The sequence below is a fragment of the Rhineura floridana genome, chromosome 6 (genome assembly GCF_030035675.1).
Source record: "Rhineura floridana isolate rRhiFlo1 chromosome 6, rRhiFlo1.hap2, whole genome shotgun sequence".
In the NCBI taxonomy this organism is placed as follows: Eukaryota; Metazoa; Chordata; class Lepidosauria; order Squamata; family Rhineuridae; genus Rhineura; species Rhineura floridana.
Genome location: NC_084485.1, coordinates 27,517,678 through 27,532,477, shown reverse-complemented (window position 1 = coordinate 27,532,477; position 14,800 = coordinate 27,517,678). Strand labels below are relative to the sequence as shown.

The following is a 14,800-nucleotide window of genomic DNA, read 5'->3' as shown; positions in this document are numbered from 1 at the left end:
ACTAAAATATGTAACTTGTCCCTCGGGTCCTCCTCCGTGCCTGAGGACTGGAAAGTGGCAAATGTAACGCCAATCTTCAAAAAGGGATCCAGAGGGGATCCCGGAAATTACAGGCCAGTTAGCTTAACTTCTGTCCCTGGAAAACTGGTAGAAAGTCTTATTAAAGCTAGATTAACTAAGCACATAGAAGAACAAGCCTTGCTGAAGCAGAGCCAGCATGGCTTCTGCAAGGGAAAGTCCTGTCTCAGTAACCTATTAGAATTCTTGGAGAGTGTCAACAAGCATATAGATAGAGGTGATCCAGTGGACATAGTGTACTTAGACTAAAAGCATTTGACAAGGTACCTCACCAAAGACTTCTGAGGAAGCTTAGCTGTCATGGAATAAGAGGAGAGGTCCTCTTGTGGATAAGGAATTGGTTAAGAAGCAGAAAGCAGAGAGTAGGAATAAACGGACAGTTCTCCCAATGGAGGGCTGTAGAAAGTGGAGTCCCTCAAGGATCGGTATTGGGACCTGTACTTTTCAACTTGTTCATTAATGACCTAGAATTAGGAGTGAGCAGTGAAGTGGCCAACTTTGCTGACGACACTAAATTGTTCAGGGTTGTTAAAACAAAAAGGGATTGCGAAGAGCTCCAAAAAGACCTCTCCAAACTGAGTGAATGGGCGGGAAAATGGCAAATGCAATTCAATATAAACAAGTGTAAAATTATGCATATTGGAGCAAAAAATCGTAATTTCACATATACGCTCATGGGGTCTGAACTGGCGGTGACCAACCAGGAGAGAGACCTCGGGATTGTAGTGGACAGCACGATGAAAATGTCGACCCAGTGTGCGGCAGCTGTGAAAAAGGCAAATTCCATGCTAGCGATAATTAGGAAAGGTATTGAAAATAAAACGGCCGATATCATAATGCCGTTGTATAAATCTGTGGTGTGGAATACTGTGTACAGTTCTGGTCGCCTCATCTCAAAAAGGATATTCTAGAGTTTGGAAAAGGTTCAGAAGAGGGCAACCAGAATGATCAAGGGGATGGAGCGACTCCCTTACGATGAAAGGTTGCAGCATTTGGGGCTTTTTAGTTTAGAGAAAAGGCGGGTCAGAGGAGACATGATAGAAGTGTATAAAATTATGCATGGCATTGAGAAAGTGGATAGAGAAAAGTTCTTCTCCCTCTCTCATAATACTAGAACTCGTGGATATTCAAAGAAGCTGAATGTTGGAAGATTCAGGACAGACAAAAGGAAGTACTTCTTTACTCAGCGCATAGTTAAACTATGGAATTTGCTCCCACAAGATGCAGTAATGGCCACCAGCTTGGACGGCTTTAAAAGAAGATTAGACAAATTCATGGAGGACAGGGCTATCAATGGCTACTAGCCATGATGGCTGTGCTGTGCCACCCTAGTCAGAGGCAGCATGCTTCTGAAAACCAGTTGCCGGAAGCCTCAGGAGGGAAGAGTGTTCTTGCACTCGGGTCCTGCTTGCGGGCTTCCCCCAGGCACCTGGTTGGCCACTGTGAGAACAGAATGCTGGACTAGATGGGCCACTGGCCTGATCCAGCAGGCTCTTCTTATGTTCTTAACAATTTAGTGTCGTCAGCAAACTTGGCCACTTCACTGCTCACTCCTAATTCTAGGTCATTAATGAACAAGTTGAAAAGTACAGGTCCCAATACTGATCCTTGAGGGACTCCACTTTCTACAGCCCTCCATTGGGAGAACTGTCCGTTTATTCCTACTCTCTGCTTTCTGCTTCTTAACCAATTCCTTATCCACAAGAGGACCTCTCCTCTTATTCCATGACTGCTAAGCTTCCTCAGAAGTCTTTGGTGAGGTACCTTGTCAAACGCTTTTTGAAAGTCTAAGTACACTATGTCCACTGGATCACCTCTATCTATATGCTTGTTGACACTCTCAAAGAATTCTAGTAGGTTACTGAGACAGGAATTTCCCTTGCAGATGCCATGCTGGCTCTGCTTCAGCAAGGCTTGTTCTTTTATGTGCTTAGTTAATCTAGCTTTAATAATACTTTCTACCAGTTTTCCAGGGACAGAAGTTAAGCTAACTGGCCTGTAATTTCCGGGATCCCCTCTGGATCCCTTTTTGAAGATTGGCGTTACCTTTCCAGTCCTCAGGCACGGAAGAGGACCCGAGGGACAAGTTACATATTTTAGTTAGCAGATCAGCAATTTCACCTTTGAGTTCTTTGAGAACTCTCGGGTGGATGCCATCCGGGCCTGGTGATTTGTCAGTTTTTATATTGTCCATTAAGCCTAGAACTTCCTCTCTCGTTACCACTATTTGTCTCGGTTCCTCAGAATCCCTTCCTGCAAATGTTAGTTCAGGTTCAGGGATCTGCCCTATATCTTCCACTGTGAAGACAGATGCAAAGAATTCATTTAGCTTCTCTGCAATCTCATCGTTCTTTAGTACACCTTTGACTCCCTTATCATCCAAGGGTCCAATCGCCTCCCTAGATGGTCTCCTGCTTTGAATGTATTTATAGAATTTTTTGATGTTGGTTTTTATGTTCTTAGCAATGTGCTGCTCAAATTCTTTTTTAGCATCCCTTATTGTCTTCTTGCATTTCTTTTGCCAGAGTTTGTGTTCTTTTTTATTTTCTTCATTCGGACAAGACTTCCATTTTCTGAAGGAAGACTTTTTGCCTCTAAGAGCTTCCTTGAGGACATCCTATATGTTTCTGTATGTGAGCCCAGCCATAGATATGGCTAATGATGGACTAGGACTACTTGCATGTCAAGCAAGGCTTGCAAGTGTTAATCTGTTCTTGCTCTTTTTGGCAGAAGTTCATCTCCTATTGCCATTATTCCAGTTTGCCCATTCTTATCACTTTGTCTTCTATGCAAGGAATCACTCTCTGTGATTAAGCTATTTCCTGTACCTCTTAAGAGCAATTCCACACTTACATGTTTAAGGAATTTACAAGTGGCATTCGCTCACTTTTTATGGGGCATCTACATGATGCCTTTGTGGAACTGTTGTCTGCCAGTGTTTTTTCTGAACTCCTTCAGTCTTCTTTCAGAACATGGAATATTTTTTTAAAAAAGAAATAAGCAGTAGTCTTAAAATTAGATCAATAAAGGCATTAACTCACATTGCCAGGTCAAGAATTAGATATGAAGTTGCATAAAATATTTATTTTTTAACCTATTTTTATACCATTCCCTTTTAAAAAGTTCTTACGCATCTGCAACACAGAACTGCACATGACAATAATTTGCATTTATATTTCTCTTGCATCAAGAATATGCATATCTTAATTAACAAGGGGACAGGTACAAAACATCAGCATCACAAATGGTTTGACAAGAGAATCCATATTCCCTAACACGGGGGGGGGAAATCCCCCCCCGCTCCACATCCAAAGGTATATACTTTATTAGATTATAGTAACCAACTTGATCAGAGTTAACAAATGCTTTGGAATATCTGAGAGCCCATTCAAATGTTAAGAAAAAACATGGTACAGCCCTCCTGGGATTGTTCCATTCACAATGCCCAGGAATAGGTATTGCTCTCTGCAGTGAAAAGCTAGCAGTAAGACAACCTTGCCTGCATCCTGATATGGTAACCTTAGAAAGATTATCACAAGCTGCTTTTAATTTGCAATGTGATAATTAAAACTGCTGAGTAGAGCAACCCTGCTTTCTGACCTCTACTTTAAGCCGTCATTGGTTCTAGTACACTCAGTGGCTGCATATACACCATACATTTAATGCAGATTCTCACCCCCCCCCGAAAACCCTGGGAACTGTAGTTTACCTTTCACAGAACTACAGTTCCCAGCACCCTTAACAAATGACAGTACCCATGCTTCTTGAGGGAAGTCATGCACTTTCAATGTATGGTGTGTACACAGCAGCGTCCCTGGTGGCTCCTGGCGATAAACACCTGACAATGGTATTTCCTGCTAGTAATGCTTATGCATTATGTGCCATATTATAAGGAAACATAGTGTCTGAGATGTCATGAATTGCCTTGAGGAGAAGAGCAATGAGACACTGGGTTGGCCCCGTAGGCTGTATATGAAAAATGTGGACTTTTAAGACTGGAATTGAAAGAATTCTTGCACAGGAAAAGCCTTCTATAATTTTCAAATAGAAGATTCCATATCTGATATTAAATGTCAGAAGTTCTGTGCGGTCTTCAACAGATGTTAGGTAAAAAATATAGGTGGGCATTTCTGTCTTCATGTCATACAACCATATTTTAATGAGGCCCAATGCAGTAGCTGTGATGTGTGAAAACATTTGCCCCAACATGAATAAAAGGGCAGTTATAACTCATCTAATCAGTCAGGGAGCTTCACACATGACAAATAACTCATTTGTCATGTGAAATCCAGACATCTCACCAACAGCTCTAAACAAGCTGCAATCTATCATTGCTGAGAAAATGCAATTCCCTCCTAGCTGTCACATCTAATGTGATTGGTGCATGCAACATGGTTGCACAAGTGCCATAGGCCCCTAATGGATAGTGCCTGGCATCATGGGTGATTAATACCACAATTCCACCACACAAAAATTTGTAACCAACTCAGGACCATCAAGATTAAAAAAAAAAGTTTAGCCATTGGGCACTCAAAAATGGGAGTGGCCATGTTTGGTTAGAAAAACCCAACCATAACCCCATAACTACCCTCATTTGTAGGCCCTCATTCTAGTCTTTCATTATTTGGGGACAGGAGATGATACTACTACCTCTGTGTCCTTCAGGCATGAGCACAGTGCAAATATAAAAAGTGTAGCTAATAGTCCAATCTTATACATGCTTATCCAGACTTAAGCTCCACTGGGGACCATGGTACTGACTCCTAAGTAAGTGTGTGTAGGATTGCACTCTTGTTCTAGTGTCTGAAAAAGGCTGTAGGAATGTGCATGAACATATGATTTGGAAGTGTGAAAATAACCAAGAAAGTATGAGAAACATAAAAGATACTGTGTCTATTTAATGAAACAGCGGAATGAAGAGAGGGGAATCATCGTATCAGTGCAAAAAGAAATAAAGTGTTTTTAGTAACCAGCTGCAAAGAGAAATAGTATTTATCAGCAATCTCCATAATGCAATAGATGAACCACAAGTATTTCTCCACTTTAAGGAAACTAGCCAAATTGACTTGTATCACACTAGATATAACGTGTAACACACAATCTATAGGGATGTTTGCCAGGGTAAACCAATTGAAACCGTTCATTCCAACTGTGCCTTTGTGCAACTTCCATTTCAGTTCAGTGGAGTTGTGCAGGCATTCCCAGCAGACTGCACGCCACAATGTATGTTGCTGAACTTCACAAAATCAAAACAGCTTAGAAAAGGATACTTCCATTTCCCTTGTCATAAAGACACACAACTGGGGGGAGAGAAGAAGGAAGAAAAGTCTTGTTCTCAGTAGAATCCATTCACATGTGCAATTTACCCGTTCCCCAAAAAGGCAATTTTACAGACACCCTACCATGCTATAATAACAATAAAACAACTGGTGCCACTAATTTGTTGTACAACTGGCTGCTTTGAACGACTAAAAAAAACCACACTTACAAAATTAAATCACACACACTCAGAGAGAAACACTGCACAGATTACAACATTGTGCAAGATGTTAGCTATGGAAGAACAACAGGTCATAGAGATTCCATAGCACATCTTACAAAAAACATTGATATTAACCAAACAAAGTAATAGTTCTGTTACTGCCACTAAGTAAGAGTTCCTTAGTCAAGGCATTAGTCCAACAAATATTACTTAACCTAATTACAATTAATTCCCTTTCTTGCTGGATTTTTTAATATGTGTCCACTAACAGCATGGTGATCATAATTTAGTGTAAACTTCACTGATTATAAAACACACAACCCAAAGCAGTGAAGTCTACCAACATGGTCTTGCAGAATTCCCATCAAATCTGAACAGGGCTTGTGCCAGAGAGGTCATTTTGTTTTTGTAGGCCATCTTTATACACACTTAAGGTTGCATTTTATTTCTAGAAAGGCAAGACAAAGACAACCCATACAAATTGAAGGAAGATACAGTAGTCAAATATAAAAATTACTGGCTGTTGGCCCTGCTGTATTTATGGAATCCTCTCTAAAAAGAAAAGAATAGTTGTACAATCCAGTTAGACATGTTTAAGCCTACAGAAATGCATTTCAAATGACCTTATATGCTTTTATTGTTTGCTGAATGCCCATTAACTTGATTGCACTTCCCTTAAATGGCTGAAGGATGTTGATCTTTACAACTCTAAACTGAACACAGAAATGAATTGGAAGTATAACATTCTAGCCTGCAGATACATTTCTCTTTTACATGTCATCTAAAATCCATTTCCCATTGGCCACTCAAAATAGCTTTGCGCAGTCTGTTCTGTGGGGGAAATAGCATCTTCCTCTTTCATGGAGCAGGGAAGGGCGGCAAGGGTGGGAAATTATAAAGAAAATGCAGCAATGAATGCTTTCTACCTTTTCTTTGAGCTCTGGAAACCTCTTTACTAGGATAAAATGTTTTGCAGGTATTTAGCATTTTACACCTTGAAACCAATGGGCCATTGCAAGACAGAGGTATGTACTGAGCTTTTTTGGAAAAGAGATTCCTGGTAGTGCTGATGTGCCGCTGTCAATTTGGCTTTTGAAGGAATCATGGACAATGGTAAGCATGCATTTCTTTTTTGCTCACTCAAGATTCATTTGAGGGCAGAAAACAGAACAGCAACATCTTCTGCAACTGCCTCTCACACCCCAGATCAAGCAACCTCAGCAGGAATTTCCCATGGTTCTGCATTCATTTGCCCCAGTGATTCACTTGAAAGCATTCTTTTTATATGTAGACACATTCAGCTTTCAAAACAGCTTCCACAGTACTTATTGTAAATAGCTGGGCCAAAAATATGGGTCAATGCATAATGCAAACTCTCATCAAGTGCAGTGGCAGATGGGGAAAAAGGTCCCTTTCCTTTGGATGATGTTGAGCAGGCCTTCATTCTTAGTTTTATCGATGCACTCTTTTAAATTTCTGCTCTGAACAATGCAAATCCAGTATACTATGAAGGCCTTTACAGAACTTGGTCTGGAGTGGGAAATGTATCTCCGATTTTATTTTCAATTCTTCCTTCATCGAGAGCCCAACAACACATTCAAAATTATCACATGGCACAGCTCTGTCTGGACTATACCACTACTGGCACAGGGTAATGTATCCAAAAGTTGCTGCACCTCATGGAAATTTAGAGAAAACGATTCTCATGCAACTTCCTACCCAACAAACTTGCTTTTTCCACGTGTAGAAAGTTATTGTTTTAACATGGGAAGAACATTCAAACGTGATTCCCCAGTTGCAGTCTAGAATGGTACAGTCCAGTGAAAAATATAAACGTGCAGTTCCGTTTTAATAACGTTTTTTAAAAAATACAGTAAATAGCAAGAATCCCATGACCTTTCCCTTTCAACCTCCGATTGTTACATTTCTATTACAATCTGATACATCTGTTACACTTCTGCAGAACAACATTTCAGATGCTTTTAAGGAGGACAATGAGCAGCACGTTTCCTTCCAAAAACATTGATGAAGGTTAAAGTAGTTTGTCCCGTAACAGGGCAATGGTATTGGTACTGCCATCCACATCCTAATGTGCCACCTGGGGCAGTCACCTGCCATATATGTTTGGTACTCCCTGGCCCAGTCTGTTGCTTTACATTGTGAATGCACACTGATAGCCGGAGGCTCTGTAGGCAGTTAAATTAAGGTGTTGGGGGAGCGGCAGGAAGAGACAAGACTTGGTATGTTGGTTAGCTATATGAGATGAGCTGAATGCAACCTGCATATTGAGATAAAATATATATTAGCTCGGCAAACACATATTTGCTAGCCAGTGGTAATGTGTGTGGTGGTGGTGGAATATTTTCAGGAGAGAATCAGCAGGTGGGAGGAGGAGGGCTTAACCCTTTTCCCTACATGCCGATTCTCCTTTGCAATCCCTCCTGCCAAGTCTTTAGTTCTGGAGCCAGGTTCATTTTCAATCTTGGACTCAGCTGGGGGAAAACTGGGGAGGGATGGCTAGAGGGATGTGCATAATAGGGAACATGCTAGCTACTCCGTTGTCCGACACTCTTCCTACAAAAGCCCTTGCACTCTCATGTTAGCATTAATCAGGTGAACATGATGTGGGAAACTTACGTTTGCTTCAGTATGGGTAATTCTATCTGTAGGGAACCAGGATCTGTTGTGCAGCTAGTTTGAATGTCATTAAAATTCTCCCAAGAAAACAGTACCATTGAGAATAAAACAGAAGCTCTCTTTTACCAACATCAATTCCCTTTAAAAATAATTGGACAATATCACAGCAGGAAAGACTCATTGTGGGTATTTTTGTTTTGTTTTGGGGATTTAAGAAAATTAAGTTGAAGTTTGTAGCTCTGGTTTGCATTGGAACACATCAAAAGAGATCAGCGTGGCACCATAAGCTTAACAGTTGCCTGTTAACAGCATATTGTATCACCCATTTTAAAGTATTTCCCAAGACATACAAAATGCTTATAAACTAGGATCTGAACTGAAAAGACAAATAGTAATATAAAAATGACATGAGGAAACTTTTAAAAAAAAGAGGGAAGGAAAAATCATTTGAAAAATTTGTCACATCAATAGATTACATAGTTCTTTGCTCACTGGAAGCCGACTCTTCTTTCCAGTTACATGCATTTATCCTCAGTAAAATAAATATAAAGTGACAAAAACTGGATCCCTATGTATGTTCTCCTGCTTGCTTGACTGCTAGGTTTCAGCTTCACTGCAAGCTATTCAGTCTTTTAGCAACATTCACCAGCCAGTGCATGATCCTTATGCAACCATCACACAGCTGTTACTATGATGAACAGACATTTATTTTGTCTGTTAGCATTGTGCAAAAAAGAAAAAGAAAAAAAAAGAAGTCTCTGCTCCATTGGTAGAACCATCTATGAAGTGAGTTTTGAATAACTTGGGGGAGAAAACCTTCGCCTCAGATACTTTAGGAAGTAGAGAGGAAGACAGCTGACCAGAGTGATTACTGTCACTTTCCACAGGAATGATAAGGTTGCAATGAAATAAACATCTGCAAGAGAAGAGAAAATGGTCCAAATAATGGCAGATCATGCAAGTGTAGCTATATTATGATCATTTAATAAAAATTTAAAAGATGAGTCCAGTTGTACATTTAAAGCTAACTGAAATGATTTTATTGAAAGAAAGAAAGAAAGAAAGAAAGAAAGAAAGAAAGAAAGAAAGAAAGAAAGAAAGAAAGAAAGAAAGAAAGAAAGAAAGAAAGAAAGAAAGAAAGAAAGAAAGAAAGAAAGAAAAGATGTACTGTTCCAGGTGGTTACCTACTTTGGCAGCTACTAAAGTGCAACTCTGGAGTGCAACTTAGAAATGTTAATGAAAAACCATGACGTATTATTTATTCTATACCACCCTTCTAGTTCCCACGCAGGGTGACTATTTGGTATTTTAAGATTTGGAATTGTGTTATAATAGATGAGATAATTAATCAGATCAAATGTGCTCGGGGAAAACAAAAATCTGATGAGTTTAATACTAGTCAGGAATTATTTTTTATATACGCAGATATGAAAAGGAACACGTTAAGAGCTCCAGTGCATCTATTACAATACTGTCAATTTTTAATACAATAGACTGTGTTACAATAGCTCAGTTTGCACAACAAGCTAAGCAAAACCTTTGCTTAGTGAGACTGCGCATGCATGTGGCTCCTGGAGAGGACATTACGGCTGCTTTGCTTCTCTCCAGCCCTTTTTGCTGCTGTGCTGCAATGAGCTAAGTCAAGGTTTGGCTTAGTGTTTCATCCAAACTGGGACTCATGATTAAGCTCTTGCTTCAACTGAGCATGAGCTCTAAGTAGGGATGCGGGAGAATTTAAATTCATTTGCATTGGGTAAAATGTGCATAGAAATGCTATTTTAATGAAGACAACATACAAAAATGTATTATATTAGGGAAAACTGCTCTGCAAAAATGTTGTACTAGGCAGAACTGCATACAAATGTTTATTAGGAGAAATTCACATTAAAATGTAGATAGATTTCCATGTGGACTTTTAATTCTACCCTTGCAAACTAATGGAGAAATGTGGAGAAGTGAAGACTGAAAAATGAGAACCTGAAATTGACAGATTTGCCCGTGCCTAGCTCTAACAAAGGGTTGCCCTTTGTTACAACTTGTGATTACTGAAGAGTGACCTTAACCACAAGCCCTGGTTCAGATGACAAGCTGAGCCAAACTTTGGCTTAGCTCAGCAAGAGCCAACGTGGTCTCATGAAGCCAAGATTTGGCTCAGAGTGTCGTGCAAACCAGGCCATTAATTTTTTTGCTGCAATATTTAGGTTGGTATTTTTTCTTTAAATTATTATTTTTTAAAATGTTTGCCTATATATAGCACAATTTGTTAAATGTATCATTCTGCTAAATAAATTTATTGTCTTTTAAAGCAAATACAAGTTCAAAGAAAGAAAGAAAGTAATGGAATGCTTACATTCAGTTTTTCTTTCATCTTTGAAGGGACAGTTACCTATTAACTTTACATGGGAAAATTTGCAATCTTTACATTTTAGTTGGGAGCAAGTCCTGTTAATATCAACAGGGGTTACTTCTGAGTAGACATGTACAGGATTGCACTGTGAGAATACAGTATCAGAAGTACTTTTCCATTTGTTTTTTACAAATGTGAAAAGAAACTATAGGCCTAGTACAAGGCATACTTAACCGCCCTTTACAAAAAAGAAAACTGAGTGTAAACATTCCATGAACGAATTTCATCAGTTCCACTCTGATGAAGCAGCTAACTGCCTAAAGTGCTCTTTCAATAAAATAATTTCAGGAAGCTATAAAAGTGGAACTGGATTCTCTTAAAACATCAATAAAACCATGCTAAAGTATACAATTCAAACGTCAAACTCCCACATTTAAAATGTTAATCTAAAAAAATATATGATAGTTATACTTAAGACATTCAAAATGAAAACCTGAACATGAAAGCTGGCATCTAGTAGCAAGTTTCAATCTTCTCTGCAGAAAGCAAGCAATTAAGTGGAAATTGAATCTACAAAAGCTTCACACGAAGGTCTGCATGGGGGCGGGGACATGAATTTTGAAAGGTGATGTTCTGGAAACACAACCTTTCAATTCAGCATTGACAACTGCAGATTTGAAAACGGTCCAGTTTTAAATTGGGGGAAAATATTGTTTTGTTGCAATTTTAGACAGCTTTGCAAATGAGCAGTTATTTATCTTGCTTACTTTCCCCTCTTCTGTCAGCTATTCCATTACTTAATTTGTTCCATTTCCATTACAAGACTAGACTAATAATGGATGTGCCAGAAGACCTTAGTAGGCTTTTCTATATTATTACTTTTCACGATGTCTAGAAGGGTAGATGTTATTTCTTGGTTACTTGACAAACAATACAGGAACATAGGGAGCAGTCTTAGGCCAAGTCAGACCATTCATCTATCTAGCCAATATTGTCTAGTGACTGGCAGCAGCTCTCCAAGGTCTCAGACAGGTATGTTTCTCAGCCCTATCTGGAATTGCCAGGTATTGAACCTGAGACTTTCTGCATGCAAAACATCTGCTCCATCCTGAGCTATGACCTCCTCCATTGGCTTCATTCATTCAGATACTTTAGGGTATCGAATTTTGTTCTATGAATCTCAAAATCCTGAAGACTTATTTGCATCAGTATTCAAAGCAGGATACATTATATATGAAGACTTTGTAGACAAAGTCCTTTGTATCCTTCTTGAAATTTCCAAACCTTGAATATAGCATGACGTACTGTGTGGAACAGGTTATTTTACTTGATAATGCAAATCCATGATTTAGAGAGGCTGTGGGGACAGTTGTGCACCCCTCTTTTAGACCACCTGTGGGATGCTTCTCACTTCACTCCTGTTTAATATGGGGTACAGCACAATAATTGCTTTAACAACATACTGCTTTTTAATACTTTTATTTTAAATGTATCAGAAAGGGCTTTCTATCATTCTTGTGAATCTTGCCTATTTATTATTTATTAATTAATTTATTATTTGATTTATATCCCTCCCTTCCTCCCAGGAGCCCAAGGTGGCAAACAAAAGCACTAAAAACACTTAAAAATATCATCAAAAACCCCTACCACCATCAGCACCCACCCAGAAGCCTAGTCATCCCTCTTGATACACTAACTTGCCTAGAAATAAACTAAGTTAGAAGGTAGTACTATTTTATGTAAACCGCTTAGAGATTTCTTTAAAAAAATTAGGCAGTATATAAATCTTGCTAAATAAATAAAAGTATCACTGCTTTTTAAAGACAAGCCAGGGATATTTTCAATATGGTCTCAGAACTGCCATCAGCCTTGAACATTAATGTTATTGCCATGTCAAGAAGATGCAGTGATGGCCACCAATGTGATCCTGGAGGTAACAGAGTCACGAGGGAACAGTAGAAGAAAAGAACTATTGTTAGTGGTCCCTATACCCATGAGATCTATGAGGTGGGAACCATGCCTCTGGAATAACCTTCCCGCTGAAGTGCATCTCACCACAACACTGTTGTCATTTAATCATCACTGGGGGAAGACGCATCTCTTTGATCAGGCTTTAGATAAGGGTGAGGTACATTGTACTGGATTTTTATTGCTGCTGCTGCCATTTTATTAAAATGGAATTTGTGTTGGCTGGCTTTGATAATTTTGTTTAATTTTTGTTTTAATTCTGTGTATTTCCACCCTGGCATCTTCAGTTGAAGGGTGGTCTATAAATATGGTAAGTAAATAAATAAAACATGATGTTCATGTTCAGCTCGTGGGCTTCCATAGGCATCTGGTTGGTGACTGTGGGAAACAGGATGCTGACTATATGGGCCTCTGGTCTGATACAGTGCAGCTCTTCTTATGCTCATGTGTTTAAAGGGTAGCAGTGACTCCTCTGCAAAAACTTGCAACAGTTGCTTATACTAGCCCGTAACCATTAGCTACTGGATCAAGTTCAAGGTTCTGGTTTTAGTATACAAAGCCCTTTGCAACTTGGGACCAAAATACCTGAAAGATCATCTTACCCCTTATATAACCAGTCAATCACTGCACTCTGCAGCTGGGGGCTTTCTGCAGATACCATCTTATCAGGAGGTCCGTTCTACACAACATAGGAGGTGAATCTTTAGTGTAGTGGCACCTATCCTTTGGAATTCTCTCTCCTTAAATATTAGACAGGTGCCATCTCTGTTATCTTTTTGGTGCCTACTGAAGACCTTCCCTCTTTCAACAAGCCTTTTACGTAGAGACCTTATCCCAGTCTTCATCTGTGTTGGAATTACTTTTTAAAGATGTTTTTAAAGGTGTTTTTTTAAAAAAAGATGTTTTTAAAGATGCTTTGTTTTAATATGTTTTTAAAGATGCTTTGTTTTAATATGTTTTAGAGTGTTTTTGTTTGCTGCCCTGGGCTCCTTCTAGAAGGAGCAGCAGGATATAAATTTAACAAACAAAATCTTGACCTACCACTAGGTTAGTGAACAAAATGACAAATGGTTTTCTAGAGCAGCCAGTATTATTCAGTATTTGCAGATGGCCAACATGGATCATAGCTTTTCTGCATTGGCTTTAGCAGTAACTTACTTCTTACTTTGCCCATTACCATTCATGGGTTTGCAACTGAGCATTTTGGAGTACAGGATGGAAAATCCAAATGGCACCCCCCCCCACTTTGCTTTCAATAAAAAAATATTGAAGAATAAATAATAGACAATGCATTGCCCTATTACGGTGGCCCAAATCCATTTCCAGAGGTGTCTTCAACTTCAGAACTGACTGAGAAAGTTTTGAGAACTACAAAACAATTATTGTTACCAATAAACTCATGTAGGAAGACCAGCGAGGCAATGTAGCAGGAAAGGCTGAGTAGTTCCGCCACTATCATAAGCCAATGCCATGTCTGGATAGTCAATGCCACCATCAACAGCTCAGTAAGGATCAAGGAGGTGAAGGAAATAGCCACAATGTGGACAAACTCAGATTCAAATAGCAGCAGTGCACCATACATAATGATACTGCCTACAACATGGAAAGAATAGAGAGAAAGGAGAGGTTAAAGTCTCACCAGCATAAAATAAAATAAATTACAATGGATTAGATCCAGACTTAAGTTATGCTGAGAGCAGACTCACTGAAATCAATGGGACTAACGTTAGTCATGACTACCACTGAGCTATGGCCCTGCCACAAACAATAAAAGAAGGAGGACTTCCTTCCTCTAGCTAGCAAACAGTGATTAAGTATTTATATAGTGGATTGGAGTTTCAAAGCACTTCACATAATATTAGGAGTGGGGGACCTTTGGCCCTCCAGGTGTTGTTGGATTACAACTCCCATCATCTCTGACCATTGGCTTTGCTGCTGGGGTCAATGGCCCAGCAACATCTGAATGGCCTCAGGTTGCCCACCTCCAACGTATTATCCTGGTTAACCTTACTACAGGACCTGCAATTAGGTGGATTGGTAACAAATCACACAGTGAAAATGGGGGAGGGTTAGGCTTAGAGTAGCTTGCCCAAGATTTCCTAATGAGTTCATGGCTGAGGTGAGTTTTGACCCTATTTTTGTCAGCAGTCTTAAGCAGTTCACGGAGGATAGGCTTGTCAGTGGCTACTAGCCACAATGGCTATGCTCTGCCTTCACTGTCAGAGGTACTATGTTTCTGAACAACAGTTGCTGGAAACCACAGGAGAGAAGAGTGCTGTTGTGCTCAT

At 39.5% G+C, this 14,800-nt stretch overlaps 1 protein-coding gene across 4 annotated transcripts in view; it reads right to left on the bottom strand.

Moving 5' to 3' along the window:
• Nucleotides 1-3,142: 3,142 nt before the first annotated feature.
• The window catches only part of ATP9A (ATPase phospholipid transporting 9A (putative)), a 116,446-nt gene continuing 104,788 nt past the window's right edge, over nt 3,143-14,800 (bottom strand). For all 4 annotated transcript variants that reach the window (XM_061631251.1, XM_061631250.1, XM_061631253.1 and 1 more), the window contains exons 27-28: nt 13,902-14,105; nt 3,143-9,113 (exon numbers count right to left, since the gene is read on the bottom strand). In XM_061631251.1, coding sequence (XP_061487235.1) covers nt 8,977-9,113; nt 13,902-14,105 — 341 coding nt within the window. In that variant the 3' untranslated portion in view covers nt 3,143-8,976. The remainder of the gene's footprint in view (nt 9,114-13,901; nt 14,106-14,800) is intronic.